This window comes from Lampetra planeri, chromosome 17 (assembly GCF_965212315.1).
Source record: "Lampetra planeri chromosome 17, kcLamPlan1.2.h2, whole genome shotgun sequence".
Lineage (NCBI taxonomy): Eukaryota > Metazoa > Chordata > Hyperoartia > Petromyzontiformes > Petromyzontidae > Lampetra > Lampetra planeri.
The window spans coordinates 365,472-380,562 of record NC_136123.1 but is presented as its reverse complement, the minus strand read 5'-3'; the positions used below and the strand labels follow the sequence as shown (position 1 = coordinate 380,562).

General features: G+C 51.6%; 2 protein-coding genes across 6 annotated transcripts in view; both read left to right on the top strand.

Annotated features, from left to right (window-relative positions):
- Positions 1 to 9,297, top strand: part of LOC144723218 (genetic suppressor element 1-like) — a 54,224-nt gene extending 44,927 nt beyond the window's left edge. For all 5 annotated transcript variants that reach the window (XM_078601768.1, XM_078601770.1, XM_078601772.1 and 2 more), the window contains 8 exons: positions 1,320 to 1,921; positions 2,160 to 2,260; positions 2,416 to 2,680; positions 3,252 to 3,332; positions 3,905 to 4,174; positions 4,414 to 4,572; positions 5,587 to 5,690; positions 6,111 to 9,297. In XM_078601768.1, coding sequence (XP_078457894.1) covers positions 1,320 to 1,921; positions 2,160 to 2,260; positions 2,416 to 2,680; positions 3,252 to 3,332; positions 3,905 to 4,174; positions 4,414 to 4,572; positions 5,587 to 5,690; positions 6,111 to 6,227 — 1,699 coding nt within the window. In that variant the 3' untranslated portion in view covers positions 6,228 to 9,297. The remainder of the gene's footprint in view (positions 1 to 1,319; positions 1,922 to 2,159; positions 2,261 to 2,415; positions 2,681 to 3,251; positions 3,333 to 3,904; positions 4,175 to 4,413; positions 4,573 to 5,586; positions 5,691 to 6,110) is intronic.
- TMEM42 (transmembrane protein 42) lies at positions 8,466 to 14,855 on the top strand. Its single transcript, XM_078601718.1, has 5 exons — positions 8,466 to 8,539; positions 11,695 to 11,738; positions 12,194 to 12,468; positions 13,230 to 13,376; positions 13,711 to 14,855. The coding sequence occupies exons 1-5, from the start codon at positions 8,466 to 8,468 to the stop codon at positions 13,978 to 13,980; spliced, it is 810 nt and encodes a 269-aa protein (XP_078457844.1). The 3' UTR covers positions 13,981 to 14,855.
- Positions 14,856 to 15,091: the final 236 nt, after the last annotated feature.

The following is a 15,091-nucleotide window of genomic DNA, read 5'->3' as shown; positions in this document are numbered from 1 at the left end:
AGCTTTTGACCCAATACTGTGGTGGGGGTGGGGTGGTAATGAGGGCCCGGGTTAGTCCCTGATTTGCGTATCGGTAACAATGATCATTGATGGCGGAAAGCAATGTGGATCTGGTCCGCTGCCCGGGAGAGGCTTATGGCGTAAAGAGTGCAAATATATGAATTCACTGCTGCTGGATGAGGGCTTCCATCTTGTTGTGTTTTTGTGTAGGTCACAGGGGTTATTTGACGAAACTTCTCCATGCTGGCCGTGGGTAGGTGAAGGTGGGGAGCATAGACTTTGGCCTATAGTACTGTATGACAATGGATGTTGCTGCTCTGCCCTCTGCTGCCAATGTCCCGTAGCAGCCTACAACACCTGTTATGCATGATCGTGGTCACCCATCTATGCACTATCCAGGCTTAAACCTGCTTGGCTGACGAGATTGGGTGCATTGCCATGATTGTGCCATAGGTGCAAGGATGTTATGGCAACCTATTTTAAAATATTTATAAGTACACACAACCCAATAAACAAATAGCGCTAATCTTGTAGATAAGCAGCAAGGCTATGTATCCCAGGCTGGCCAACGTGAGTTTAAATCCTCGTTAGCTATAAACATAAAGTGGTTATCAGGCGTGTTCCAGTGACATCGCTGTGGCAAACTGCCATCGTGGTTTATGACCCTCAATACAACACATCTGAAAGTCACTGTGGAGTGTTTTTATATCATTAATGAACCTTGATACATGGGTCAAATGGCCTGGTACACGTAGCTCCATTACGTATCTACGCGATGACAACTGTGCATGTTTTAGGTTGTGTGTTATTTGAAATGGGGGTGGAGTGGTGACACACTGCACTATGAGCTGCACTATAAACCTGGCCACCTGAGTTCGATTCCAGGTCACATCTCAGAATTAGTTCTAGGCCTCTTCCTTCACAGACCCGCGCTGGCCAGCATGGTGAAGTATGTTAAAGTAATGCCCATGGCTCTCATGGCGTGGGAAGACCTACGAGCAGTCGATTAACAAAGGGCTGTACATATTATTAATTTATAAAATTTGTGTATCGTATTCCTGATGGGAACAGGTTTGGCAGGCTTTAATCCAGCAGTGGATAAACATTCGCTAATAGTGATTATAATGATGATGTGCAAATATTACTGAAGGCAGAGGATCTCCCTCATCAGAGAACAGTTGGCTCAGATTGTTTGGGAGGTGAATGTCCAGTATTTGGGAAGCTGATCGTGATCCTGAGTGGTAGGCAGGTCACGAGCACTACTCTGGGTGGCAGGCATGTCGAGCGGTGGGCATAGCGAGGCCGTGTGTCTGTGCCAGGCCCGACGCGAGGCTCCACCCTGCAAGTTCGTGTCCCTCTGGTCTAGGAGCACCGCCCCCTCTCATCTCGCCCAAGCATGCCCCTCGCGACTCCCCGCTTCTCCACACGGTACCGTGGCTCTCGGGCCTTCCTACGCCTCCTAGCGCGCATCACCACCCCGCGGCGCCGCCGCCGACGCCACCAGCGCCGCCCACTCGCTCCAACGGGGAGAAGTCGCGGCCGACGCCGGAGCACAGGGCGGGTGGCGTGGCCGGCGTGGATGGGCACGCACGACCCGACGAGCACCGCTACCGGGAGTCGCTCAACTGCACGAGCAGCTACCGCGAGTGGGGGCACAGGGACCCCGCCAAGCTCGACTTCACCATGGGGGGACAGGTTGCCGACCTGAGCATTGCTGGAAAACGCGGCGGTGGCATTACCGCCGCTGGTAGTGCCATCGGGAACCCCGGGTTGAAGGAGCAGGAACCCGTGACCCCCGAGCCGACGCGAGAGGGCTCAGACGAGGGAGCGCCGCCCCTCCCTCCTCCTCTGCCGCCCGTGAGGCCACTTATCAGCCAGGCCGACACCAACGAACGCAAACCCAAAGAGTGTCGCATTAACGGTGCGTGCTGGTCCCTTACATTAACAGAATTTGAATCGGAATCTTTATTTAAACATGTCAAAGTCACAGTGACCCACACACATTCAGATGCCATTGCACGCCATGTCCTTATTAATGGTCTTACACATTTAATGACCGTGCAACGCTGTGTAAAGCCACGTGTGTGTTTTTGTCTGCACGTGGCCATGCTTGGCCGGTGATTTGTATCGAGTACTGAACTGCCGCCTCTCCCGTCCAGGCTGCCACCAGACGGGCGCCCTCCCGGACCTCTCGAGTAACGGGCAGTCCATTCACAAACTGTTCCCACCACCCGCCCTGAAGGGAGATGCTCCGGCCAAGGTACGCGTGGAAACCTGCACCTGACATTGCTTGTCAAGGGGCAAGGGTTGCTCAAAACACCGGGGCATTGTGTGCTTTGGTCTCTAATGGGTGACCCTCTGTCGTGCTCCCATTGGCCCGGTGTGCATCCCGTGCGGAACCTGCGCTCGGTCCAGTCGGAGGTAGAGGAGAAGGCCGAGGAGCCGCTGGAAGCAAGGGAGCGGAGCGCGAGGGAACGGCGTGGGGTCCTCTTGTCATCCCTGCACCACCGACACCACCACCCTCCCCCTCGACCGCGGCCTTCGCCCCCTCCCCTCATCTCCCTGCCCGTGCGGCCCCGCCCCTCCCAGCCCCTGCCCAGCGACGCGCCCGACCTGGAGGACAAGAAGCACTTCTTGTCGCTCTTTGGGCTCGTGTACCTGAGCCCGGAGAAGCTGGAGGGTGAGTGCGGTGTGGTTACCCGCACGGGCGGCAGGACCAGATTAGGTTTGACGGTGGCCCAAGGCTGTTACACTTCAAATGCCTCTCTTGACAATTTCACCAGCACCCGTGGCCGATGAATGCAAATACTCCTCTGTTATTTACCTTGGTTATTTCAGTTCTCGTTATAACTTGTAGAGCTAAATCAAAGTTAAAACAACCAAAACTATTTTCATTTTGGCACGTAACTGGCAATAATATGCAATGATTTTAATTACCAAATTATCTCTAGGATTTAGCGCAGGGCTACAGTATGGCATTTCAAACATTATAAAATAAATATTTTTTTAGGGGGGGGGGGGTTGGGGCCTCAAATTTAGAAGCTCTGGGCTGCAGCCTCTAAAGCCCTCCCCCCCCGTGCTCATCCGGCTTTGACGAGCAGATATTTTGCTGGCCCACAGTGCATTGCGCCATTCCCCTGTTGGAGGTGTGACCCGCTGCACCAATGCTGGATTACCGCACCTGGCGAATCACCGTAGTGCAGGCTCGCTCGATTTACACAATGTAAACGGTCCTTTGTGTGCACGTGCAGAGATTGAGCACACGATTCAGCTCATCCAAGCCCTGAAGCAAAAGATCCTGGCAGCTGCTCCGGCTGTCCCCGCGGCCCCGGGTGAGCGAGCACCATCAGCGCCTCTTAATTATTTTTTGGTCTTTATCCCAAATGTGCTCTCGGAAGAATGTCGAGAGACGAAGTATCCATTCGGATCTCTCCCTTAGAGCGCGACCTGTGGGTCCACAGGGTAAACGGTGTCACCGTTCCTTCAACTCTGCCACTGAGAGTGATGTTTGTCACGTGACATTCAAGCTGATATGTTGAATTCTCAGAGCTGGGATTCAGATGAATTCAGTATAATCAAATGTAATGTGATGGCTTTTTTGTGCAGTCACTAGTGACCTGGCTGAGACCATAAACTCACTTGATTTGAGAATGCGGTTTAATCACAGGCGGCAGCTTGGCTTCCAAACCAGGTTCTGAGAAGTGCCAACTTAAAACTGACTTCTGAGACGGTGTCGCTCATTCTGTTGTGATCAAAGCTGCTTCTGCCAGCCAAGGGGGCAAGCGGGCGGGCGGGCGAGCAAGCAGCGGCACTCTCGTAGGGTGCACCATGCACGCAGCCTGCCCTGTCGGCGAGAGGAAAAAAACCAGAGCCCTGAACCCGCTCCTGTTTCTGCGGAGAGCAGATGACGCGCTTAAGGAGACGGGCGAGGGTGCTGCGAAAGCAGGGACCCAGCCGCAGCCCAGCCGGGCTGCCGGGGTGCCAGGGCCCCCCACCCCTGAGAACCTGAAAGCGCTGGCGGAGCGGCCGCAGGACCACCCCACGCGCGGAGGACCCACGGGGGGTGCCGTGAACGGAGCGGAGCGATGGGATGCGGAGGAGGCCGGGCGATTTGCACAGGAGTTCCACCAGTCGGTGCTGCACTCCACGCAGACAGCCTCGCTGCTCAAGGAAGGTAAGAGTCAATACGTGCAGAACTCGCGTTCTGTCCCTCGACGTACAAACAGACGAATATTATCCAGCAGCAGCAGCAGCAGCATTTGTTTTGACATTCTGAGCTCCCTCTGGTGGTTCGTCTAGTGGAGGCCCTTCCGCCAGCAGTTGCACGAGGGGAGCACGACAGCCTTTACATTTTTAAGGGGGGAAACAGCGTTCGCCGCGAGACGGATTCTAAAAACGCTTTGTCTTTTACAGGGGCGCTGGATGGACCGACGTGCCCGGAGAGTGCACGGGGGCAGCAGCAGCAGCAGCGGGCCGAGGCCAGCTCGGACAGCGAGAGCGAGCCCGGGCGGCAGTCGCGTGCATGGCAGGGAATTGCTGCCGTCCTCGAGGGATACCAGCAGTTCCTCGCAGGTGCGGTGCCGTTGGTGCCACACTGACGGCAGCCACGGCGTGGGAGGCGGCACACGTGGCTCCCTCCTCGGTCTCACCCTCGCTCAGGGGCAGCACAACGATATTCAGGCCAGAGGCCAGAGGCCTGGATGCCGTTGTGCCGTTTGGACGACGCTGCAGAACTTCCAGACGAACGCTTGGCATTGAGTCATGCAAAGAGGTTGCTCACCTAGGCTGATAAATTGGACATGGGCATGGCTAAGTTTCAGGGCTGGATGTGGTATCTTCGCCCCCAGGACACCAGAGCAAGAAAGACTCTCCCCCCCCCCCTCCTGGTCATTTCCTTCCAACCCCCCCTCATGCGTATAGAGACACAGAGGCAAACACGCAGTCCCCAGCGCTCGCTCTTGGGGCACACACCAATGCAGCCTTGTGTCAGGTCAGAGAACATTAGAGGGTGGAATTGAAAAGAATAAAACAGCAATTAATGAAGGTAGCACTGCTTATATTGTTTTTGTATTAAAACGGTAAGATGAATAGATGATACAGCTTCCTGGTGTGCTGTTCGGGTTGTACCTTGGCTGTTCAGCATGATGTCCGACGTTTCTCTCCATGTACTGGGAGCTTTTTCAGGAACTGAATGCTGAGCAACACACGATGCAATCCGAACACATATCAGAGAGCTACACAACACAACCACGAAAATGTGAGCAGTAGCACGAATAAACAGTTCATCTCTTTAACAAATTGAAAAACATTGAATAAAAATAATAATTGGGGGCCCCTCTGAAGTTTTGGGAAAGAGACAAATGCCCTGTTGTGGTGACATGACCGAACAGTAGCGCATTTGCCGCTTGTGACAGAGATGTTGGTGGTTTTAGCCGAGTGGCCGCCCACGTTTAATACTCGGAGTGTATTAACCAAATGTACTGTCCACCGTCTGCTACATTGTGGGTGTTAAAGATCCCGTGGCATCATTCGAGGCTGGGCGTAGCGCGCGTGTGACCGCTGTGCGTCGTGTCATTGCCCATGCAGAGCGAAGCTCAGAGGAGCAGTTCCTGCACAAGAGTTGCAGTCGGCTGAGCTCCCGACACGCGGAGATGAAGGCGGAGTATGACCGGCTGAGTGCGCGCAGAACGGTACGGCCAGCAGGCACTGCCCACGCACCCAGCCACCACTTCACATCTACCCCTTACCGTCCCTTTCACCATCAATCCGGCCACATTTTCTTTGAATGCGGAGTGCCGCAGCAGAACATCGTGTTTGTGAGCACAGGTTTGTTTGGGTCAAACAAAGCCCAGTGGATCGGTCACCTGAATATTCTATGGAACATAAACATGTAATTTTTCTTTCAGACAGAAGAAGGTCATTATTTGTTGCAGACGAAGCTGAATTTTGAGCATTTCCTGCAATTACAACAGCAGGATGTCTCTTTGGTGGATGATCATAGGAGTCAGGTGCCCTGGTTCTGAGCCGCGTGGAATCCCTCCGGTGTGAAATTGCTGCTGCGTAGCACGTGGTGTGTTGATGACGGTGGTTGTGGTGATGACTGTTGGCAGGAGCTGATGGGCCTCCTGATGGATCTGGAGAGGGACCGCCAGGCTTGCGAGACGGCCGCCGACGGTCTGGCGCAGTGCCTTGTCCTACCCAACCCCGCGCACCCCCACTCGAGGTGAAAGTGGCAGCTCGCTCCCCGTACCTCCCAAAGGGGACGGCGCTCTCGTAAACATGCATCCGTTGGCTCAGAGTTGCCTGCGGGTGAATTATTTCGACTGCCGCGCCATGGCTTTGTGGTGCTTGAAGGACCCAGTGGCGACCTCTGGAGACGATTTCAGGACGGTTGTTGTCGTCTTGCCACCGCCGTGTTTCTCTGCCGCTGAGGGGTGAAAACTTTGGCCCGAGCGCCCCTCACCGGCCCTGCCAATCACCGCTCAGCCACGTGGGACCCGACGTGAAGGAGCCCGGAGGAAGCTCACTGCCGCTCCATTCGGAGTGCTGGTAATCGAGGACCCAAGGAGCCGAGGGTTTGACCTTTGTGATACCTGATAATTGCACTTAAATATTGCCTTGAGGAAGTAGGTTCATGATTGGAGCGGGAGAGAGCCGTGCGTGGTGTTGTACTGTACTTAATGAGTTGGTTTTTTTGATGGAACAAGCACGTTAAACCAGGAAAGTGTCGTCGTGTGTTGGATTTTCACAAACTTTAAAGTGAACGGTCTTTGCTCAACATTTTATTATAAATGTCTAAAACATGTTATGTTACATTGCAATGGAATGAATCAAGTGAAAACAGCTTAGCTGTGATTTGTGTTTTAGGGAGCAGATGCCGTTGGGTTGACGCATTCCTTGTACACCTTATATTTATTACGCGGGCAGCTGTGGGTTCATGAGGACCCTTGTGAGCGTGACGCAATGTGCAAGTTGGCCAGTCGCATTTGCTTCACGAGTCTCCACACCATCACTTATCCTCTTTTACTTATCAAGCATTTATCAAGCATCATAAAACCTTGAACATGGCTTAATTTCGCATTGAATGTTTTCCAGTTCGTTGGTGGACTGGAGTCAGCCTCGAGATAGGATGGCAGACAGTGGGACTAGGTCTAAATTAAGTGGTGTGCCGAGTGCGTACACATTTTTTGGATTACCTATCCGGACAGACCCAGCTGAGTTGAAGCCCTGGTGTAACCACACAGATGTTGGTTTTTAATTCCGCCAGTAAATTGGTGTCAAGTGGACGCTACTGCCCCGCAGTGAAACACCGGTTGGTGTCGCTGGTGCAGTGCGTAACCATGCAAGAGTTCACTGACAAGCAGGTCCATGCAAATACAAAAAGAAATGTCACAAACCCCCTCATCGGGACACAACATCTTTGTCAGTTATTTATTAAAGGTGTCGTACTGGGCTATTGATCCATACAGAACATTACGTCTTGCCCTGGAAATGCACTCTTGTGAGCGTGCATTTAATTTCACATTCACAGCTCCGTTCAGGCCATTTCCCAATGACGTTTTATTTCAGATAGTGCATTATCTTAGGTGTTTTTCACACCGAATTTAACATTTTTTAAGTGCAGCTTTGTGTTTTGTCATTGCACCTTTTTGAGTTGGACGATAAAACAATTAAATGATTAAATCAATGCATTTGAAATGCAGTAACCATTTGGTTCCTTTAATTTATTTAAAAATTACCAACATGTATTAAAGTATGTTTTATCAAATTATATATTATCAACAGTTTAATTTCCATTGGCCGGTTAGCATTTAATAAAGTATCGTTTTTAAAAAACCACTTTATTGAATAAAATATATAAGGACAGAATATATTAACAAAATATATGTGCGCAGTGTACAATGCTCTATATGCAGGTGCAGGTGTGTGTGTGTGTGCGTGTCAACTCCTCAAGCGGCCTGCTGCATGCATGTGCCCAGGCTGGCCACACCGTTGTAACAAACTCTTACAGATGGCCATCTCGCCAATGCTGGGCTACCTTCTTGAAGAACACCTTCAACCGATTAAAACATTCGAGTGGAGGCGTTTGCAACTGAGGCACGTGTGAAGAGAGAAGCCGTGGGTTTTTGTTTATTTTTGGGAAGAAGATGGAGCCGAGTTTGGAAGTCTCCGTGGCCCCCAGCGGCAACTGCTGCTTCGCGTATACATTGGTGTGACGTTTGCACTTCCAGCTTCAAATCGAACATGTTTTTTAAAGCTATCAGCAAAGCTATTTGCCATGATTGTATGCAGGATTTACAAAAAAACAGCCTTGGAAGTTTTTTTTATAACAAAGAGAAAAGTACATTTTAGTTCAAATCCCAAACAAGCCATGTGCGCGGGGATCCTGGTCTAGTCGTTGTTTATGGAGAGAGTAAAGCACCTGCAGCAGATGGTGTGCCGGCCTTGCTCTGCGTTCTGTTTGGATGGCTTCTGCCGGCTGCCTTGCCCCAGGGGGCATGCAGAGCCCGTGGCGGTGTGCGGCAAAGGGCCACACAAGGTAATGAGTTGCGAATTTGCGTCGCTGCCCCTGGGCAGCCTCTGTGCAAGAGTTGGCAAGGCCTGAATGCAGTGCGTTCGCCAAAAGCAGCAGCAGTAGCGGTGCGTTTTGAACGCGGCACTGCCCTGTGTGGGTGCTCTACTCATTCATGAGTATTTCATAAATACTGCATGTGGCTGTAGGTATATACAGCCGTGGCCTCTGTGGTAGCGTGGCACTTGCTAAACGTGTGTTTCGTATTTTAACTTAACGTTTGCCTATTTGTGTTTCCTCTGTGTTTGTCGAAAGATCAATTTTTCCAGGTTTTCCGTTTGTAGCAGGGTGTGTGAAATGACACCAGCACACCTTGGGTTGGATCCAATTCTTAACCTGGGTTATTTTCTTTTATTTTGCTAATACTTCTGCCAAAACCTTTGCTTCGGAATTTGCATTAACAAAGATATGAATAAAGCTTATAGTGTATTTCAGGGTGCAGTGTTGCTTTGTATTGGTACACTGTATGGTACACCGTATGGTACACCGTATGGTACGCGGTGGTACGCAAGGGTACTCCCACAGTACACTGTGGTACACTGTGGCACACCATACGGAACACTGTATATTACACTGTACGGTACATGGTACGGTACACTGGGCCAGAGGTCAATGTTGTGATTTTAATGATCCACTTTTTTATCTGCTGTTAAATATTGGCGTTGGTATATACTCATACCCTCCCTCTATTGGTGTATTTTGAAATAAAATTTCATGAAACTTGACCATTTGAAATGTGCTGTTGTTTTTGAAGCCCGCTAATTATCATTTGAAATCTTGCTTGCAGGAAATCGTTTCACACTTGCACATTGCTTGGCACTTGTAACTCCATCCATGCCGTCCTGGAGTCATACCTGCTACTCCTGCAGTCGACTTATGGGCAGGCACCCACACGTGCATTGGACTGCAGATGTGCTGGGACGTGAGCCTTAATTTGCATCGTCCCCGTGGTGTCGTGATGAAACTGGCGCTTTCCCTGGACGTGTCTGATTTAAAGTATCTTGTAAACGCTGTTAAGTGGAGGTGGTGGGATTTCTGTGCCCTCTAGCACCACAGGGGCGCCAGCTGTTAAAGGCACACGAGGGCCTGTGGCCAGGGCCATTCTTGTACTTGGCTCCTGGGCTTTGTGCGTGATCTAGTCTCGAGGAGTCTCTTATTGTGTTGGGGGCAAATTTAAATTGGGTCCTTATGGAAGCCCCGCAGTCTACAATTGAATGAGCACAATGTGGATTGCATAGGCAGTGCAGCCTACACTTAAGCCCTGGCATGTTCAATTCCATTTTATTTATCTCTTAAATATGTTTTAAATATCAGTGTTCGGCACATAGGTTGCCTAAAGGTGATGTCGCTCCTTTTTTACTTCTTTGCGTATCTTTACCATGCTCCTGGTCTGTGTGTCCCTCTCCTTGCCTTCGTGTGGCTCCGTGTCTGTCAGACACTGAACGCTGTTGTAGCTCTGTGCCCACATCGTCATGCCTCTCTATCTGTCCCCGTGTATCTTTGTCAAACGTGTCTCCATTTCTCTGTTTGTCTCTGTGACTCTTTTTTTTACTTAACTTTCGTGACTGGAGGAATTCATATTCTTCGGTTCTTTTGGTAAAGTCACGTAGATAGAAATAATAAAAATAAAGTGAATTAAAATATCACGACGTTTTGATCGCAACACAAGCGGTCGTCATCAGGATCATCTGGATGATGACCGCTTGTGTTGCGATCTAAACGTGATATTTTTAGTCACTCTATATTTTTCATTATTTTTTTCTATCTACGTGACTTTACAGAAAGAACCAAAGAATATTGACTCTCTTTTTCTGTTCAGTGTTCGCCCCCGTGGCGCTGGGTCCAAGTCTCCTACGTTTGTGGGGCTTTCATGTCTCTGTCCATGTCTCTGTCCATGTCTCTATCCGTCATCTCGCCGTGTTTCAAATAACTAACTTGGTTTTGAAATCCTCTGTAGAGAACACCCCCCTCTTTTACGTTGCCCCCCCCCCCATCGATGTTCATCTATCATGGGACCTTTTTGCCAGTATTAAGGTATGAAAAACAAGAGTTGGTTTTACCCTTTCTGGCAATAAAACAGGTGTTAAGATGTTCAAACACCAAATCGATACCTTTTGCAAGGAATCAAGTCGACAGTAGCCGCACGTAATTGTGGTGACAAGGTATAGATTTGGTGTTTGAACATCTTAACACCTGCTTTATTGCCAGAAAGGGTAACACCTATTCGATGTTGATATGTTGCCACTGCTGGTGGTGATGTGTCCATGATGTGTGCTGTTCAGCCCTGGACAAAGCCCCCTGATGGACTGTCTGTGCCTTGGCAAGGGTAAAGGCGACCAGCGGTGACCGATATACCCGCACTGACTCAAGACATAGCAAGGGCCCCACCGTGTGCCGTGGTTTGGTTGATTATACTGCCAGCCAGGGCCAGCCAGGGCCAGCCTGAGCATCCTCACAATCAGCTGGATGAAGGCTGTGTCCCAAGCCGCTGTCACCATCCCTCAATTTCCCGCGTTGCAAGAATCCATATCCTTCCATGGGCACCGCGGTGGCGAGGAGATGTCAACTACCTCGTCTGGTATACAGGAGGTCGTGGGTTCGATCCTGACCCTGATGAGATGTCAACTACCTCGTCTGGCATACAGGAGGTCGTGGGTTCGATCCTGACTCTGATGAGATGTCAACTACCTCGTCTGGCATACAGGAGGTCGTGGGTTCGATCCTGACCCTGATGAGATGTCAACTACCTCGTCTGGTATACAGGAGGTCGTGGGTTCGATCCTGACCCTGATGTCTGTATCGTTGGAGTTTGCGTTTAGAGCATTTGGCTGCGATACATTTCCACATGATAAGCCACTTTGCTGCGCTATAATTGATGGTAGCCAGGTCGCTTGGCCTTACCTGGTAAATTGGTTTGTCTCCCTGGCGGGGCCTTCATTCTGGTCATCATTGTGACGTATCCTGCTCTTAAAATGAGATGTTACTGTATGTGACTTGATTATGTTCAGTAACCCTCTTCCCGTCTCAGTATCATTACAAGCGTGCATCTCTTCACTATCCTTCTGTGTGCACTCCCCAACTTCTGTTCCATTGTGTCTGTGAGGGTCTGCTCGTCACGCCAGATCGTGTGCACCGATTGAACGCGTGCTGGTGTCGGGCCACACGGGTGCACTGCTGCTTTTGGTGATCAAATTCAGTTGTCCGAAAGTAACGCACTCGAACCAAACAATCCACTTCTGGATGCATGCCTCTCCACGCCGTATTGGTACAGGTGGTTTGACCATTCTTTGACACGCTGGACAATTCACGAAAACCCCAGGACCGGTTATCTATGGCCAGGAATCGAACTCGTCTCGCCGGGATCAGATCGTAGTGCGCTAACCACTGTGCCACCGCTCTTCGCTTTATCACGGCTTTGACGTCGCAGAAGTAAATTAAAACGTTGGACAACAGCGCCCTCTTGTGGCTGTGGAGGGGAGGGCGGCGACTGTGTAACCTCAGATCACGGAACAAGGAAGCGAAGCTCCCCTCCGCCGCGACGCTGATGTCTCCATGGGCGACGTTCGGCTCGAGCCGCGCTGGTTGATGTCTCTCGTCACGGCCGACGGAGCGCGCCGACAGTGACCGGCTCCGCAGCGCTCCTCGTCACCCCGAGGTCCGCCCCGACTCCCGACGTGGAAGACGAGGCGCTGCTGCTGCCGCCCCCGGTGTCGGGGAGGCCGCGGCCCGGCCGGGACATGCGGAAGGCGACCGTCCTGGCGGGCGGCGCGGGGCTGTGCGGGGCCCTGGCCTCGGCCTCGGCCAAGTTGGCGGTCGGGGCCCAGCTCCTCCACGCCGCCTGCCTGCGCCTGGGCGCCGGGCTCGGCCTGGCGGACAGCGCGCTCACCTGCTCCTCGGTGAGGTCTGCCCGCCTCCTGGGCGGTCACCTTTCACACGCCGTGGGTGGCATGTTCACCATCTGTGCAGCATTCAAAGAGATGCATATCGCGAGCGGGTCTGTTTTCACGTCACTTTATTTGAATAAACAAAGCGGACGTTCTCATTCAAGCAGAGGACCAAATTGGAAGCGCAGTTTGTGTCATTTGCAAGCAGCACAAGGTTACAAAAAAAAAACCTCAAGGTGTTGTATGCGACCAGACAGCGACTGTTTTTTGTATTAACAAGCGTTAAGCTTGTTCCATAATTGCTTCTCATCCCTGTTCGCGAGTTGAAAACAAATCCTCAATTTCCAGTCGGGTTTAATAAAGACGTGCGAATTACTTTCAGGAGCCCCCACGAGCGCACCGTTTGCGTTACGAATCACGCAGCCGGTCTCTGAATATCATCACTGCGTTTGTCAACTCGCAGGGTGAGCGAGCTAATTTGTCCCATCCTCTTGACATCGGTGCCGTCTGGAGGTGAAGACTAACATCCAGCGGGCAGCACTTGTCATCGGAGCGCTTGGAATCCCCGCTGCGTGGCCTTGAGCGTGGCTTGAGCGTGGCCTTGAGCGTGGCCTGAGCGTGGCCTTGAGCGTGGCTTGAGCGTGTGCGTGGCCTTGAGCGTGGCCTGAGCGTGGCCTTGAGCGTGGCTTGAGCGTGTGCGTGGCCTTGAGCGTGCCCCCGGCTCCTCGGGCACGGGCAGGCTCTGAGCAGGTGGCGTGCCTCTGCGCGTGCAGGTGGCCCTGCTGGTGAGGGCCGTCACGTTTGGCATCACGCTGCTTCTCAACGCTGCAATGTGGACCCTGTTCGTGAAGTCCCTGCAGTTCTCCTCCTCGAGTGTGCAGGCCACGCTCACCAGCACGGCCTCCAACTTCCTCTGCTCCGTGAGTGGCCGACGGCCTTCCCTGTACTTGGTTACACAAGGGGACCACCTGGAATCACGTCCCTACCGACCCTACCGACCCTACCGACCCTACCGACTTCGTCAGGCTATCGATTTTTCAATTTTTTATCACGTATTGATTTTCAAAGCAAGAATTGTTTGCTCGGCAGCATGGTAAAGTCTGCCTGAGTAACTTTCACAAACTGTACAAGCATGGGGGGTGGGGTGCTCATCCACCAGTGGAGTAACAAAAGGACTTTGCATACGTGTAAAATTCTGTTCACACCACTCGGTCTACGTAAGTGTGTTTAACGCTGCGTGCCGTGCGAGTGCAGGCCGTCCTGGGGAGCGTGCTGTTTGGAGAGCCTCTGGCGGGGCTGTGGTGGCTCGGGATGTCGCTCACGATGGCCGGTCTCGCGCTGCTCCATTCGGCCAAGCCGGAGGGGACGAAGCGGGCGGCGCCCGTGGCCACGCAGAGAACGATGCCGGGGCCCACGGCGAGGACCTCGCCGGGGCCACCGCTGGGGATGGCACCAGGGGTCGGACTTGGAGCGAATCCCGGGGTGGCGGCGCGAGATGGGGATAAGAACCACAAACGTCAATAATATCTCTTTTCCACTGTACACCCGAGTCGCTCTGAAGCTATGTTGAGCATGGCTCAGGAGGCTCCAGGTTGTTTTTAAACTGCGTAAGCCAAGCCGAGCCGCTGAAGTCGCACTCAATGAGAGGGGGCGCGTGTAGACGACACGGTAGTGACGTTGTGTTATCAATGTCTTGACTGACATCGGACGCGTTGGAAGAGTCAACAGACCCGTCCCTGGCTCTGCTTGGTCCCTAGGCATCCGCTGTCGAGTGTGCACGTGGTTCAACTGCTTTCGGGCCCAGGCACTGGGACTATCAAGAGGAAGGAAATTGCACAGGGTGCTGTCACATTTGATTCCTTGCACCAAGGCCCATGCCAACCACACTACACCACTGCATCATCACCTCTGTAATGTGAAATTCAAAACACGTGTGCAGGTGTTGAGTGCAAAGATCTATTGCTATGTTTTACATTAAAAATGCAGTTTAAAATTACTATACAGAAATTATTGTAAAACGATTGCAGCAAAGGGGAATTAAATATTTTAAAAATATTCAATCTTGAAAACAGTCAAATAGAGACTTAATGGAAAAAATTTCTGGTGCATCCAGATGTACACATCCCTCTACCAAGGTCAAGAGTTCATTGTCCCCGTAGCCACTGATTCCTCCACACTCATTCCCTCGGCTGTTGCACATTTGAAACCTAACCTCCAATGGATTTCTCCTTAAAGTATCACATCATCTGAATTTTGGTCTTCCCTTGGTCGCCAACCTCTGAGTGCCACTCCAATGCCCGTTTGCGTAACCTCCCGTCTATAATACGTGTGCCCCATACAGTTCTACCTCCCCTTGGTAATCATGTATTGTGAGATTCTGAAATAAAAAATATACTTACTGTGGCCTGCCTTGTAATTCCTAGCATCAGCATGCACCTGTATTTAACGACCCGAGGCTTTTTTTCCATTCCAGTGGGGTTCCCATCGTTGGTCCTCTGTCTATGGGGAACCCAGAAGCACTTTTAAAGATTGAAAACTAATTGAAAAGACTTTACGGTAGTCTGTAAATAGACGCATTCGTACCAGCCAAGGGCGGCGTCATAGCACGTGGGAGGTGGCCAGTGGATGTCTCGTG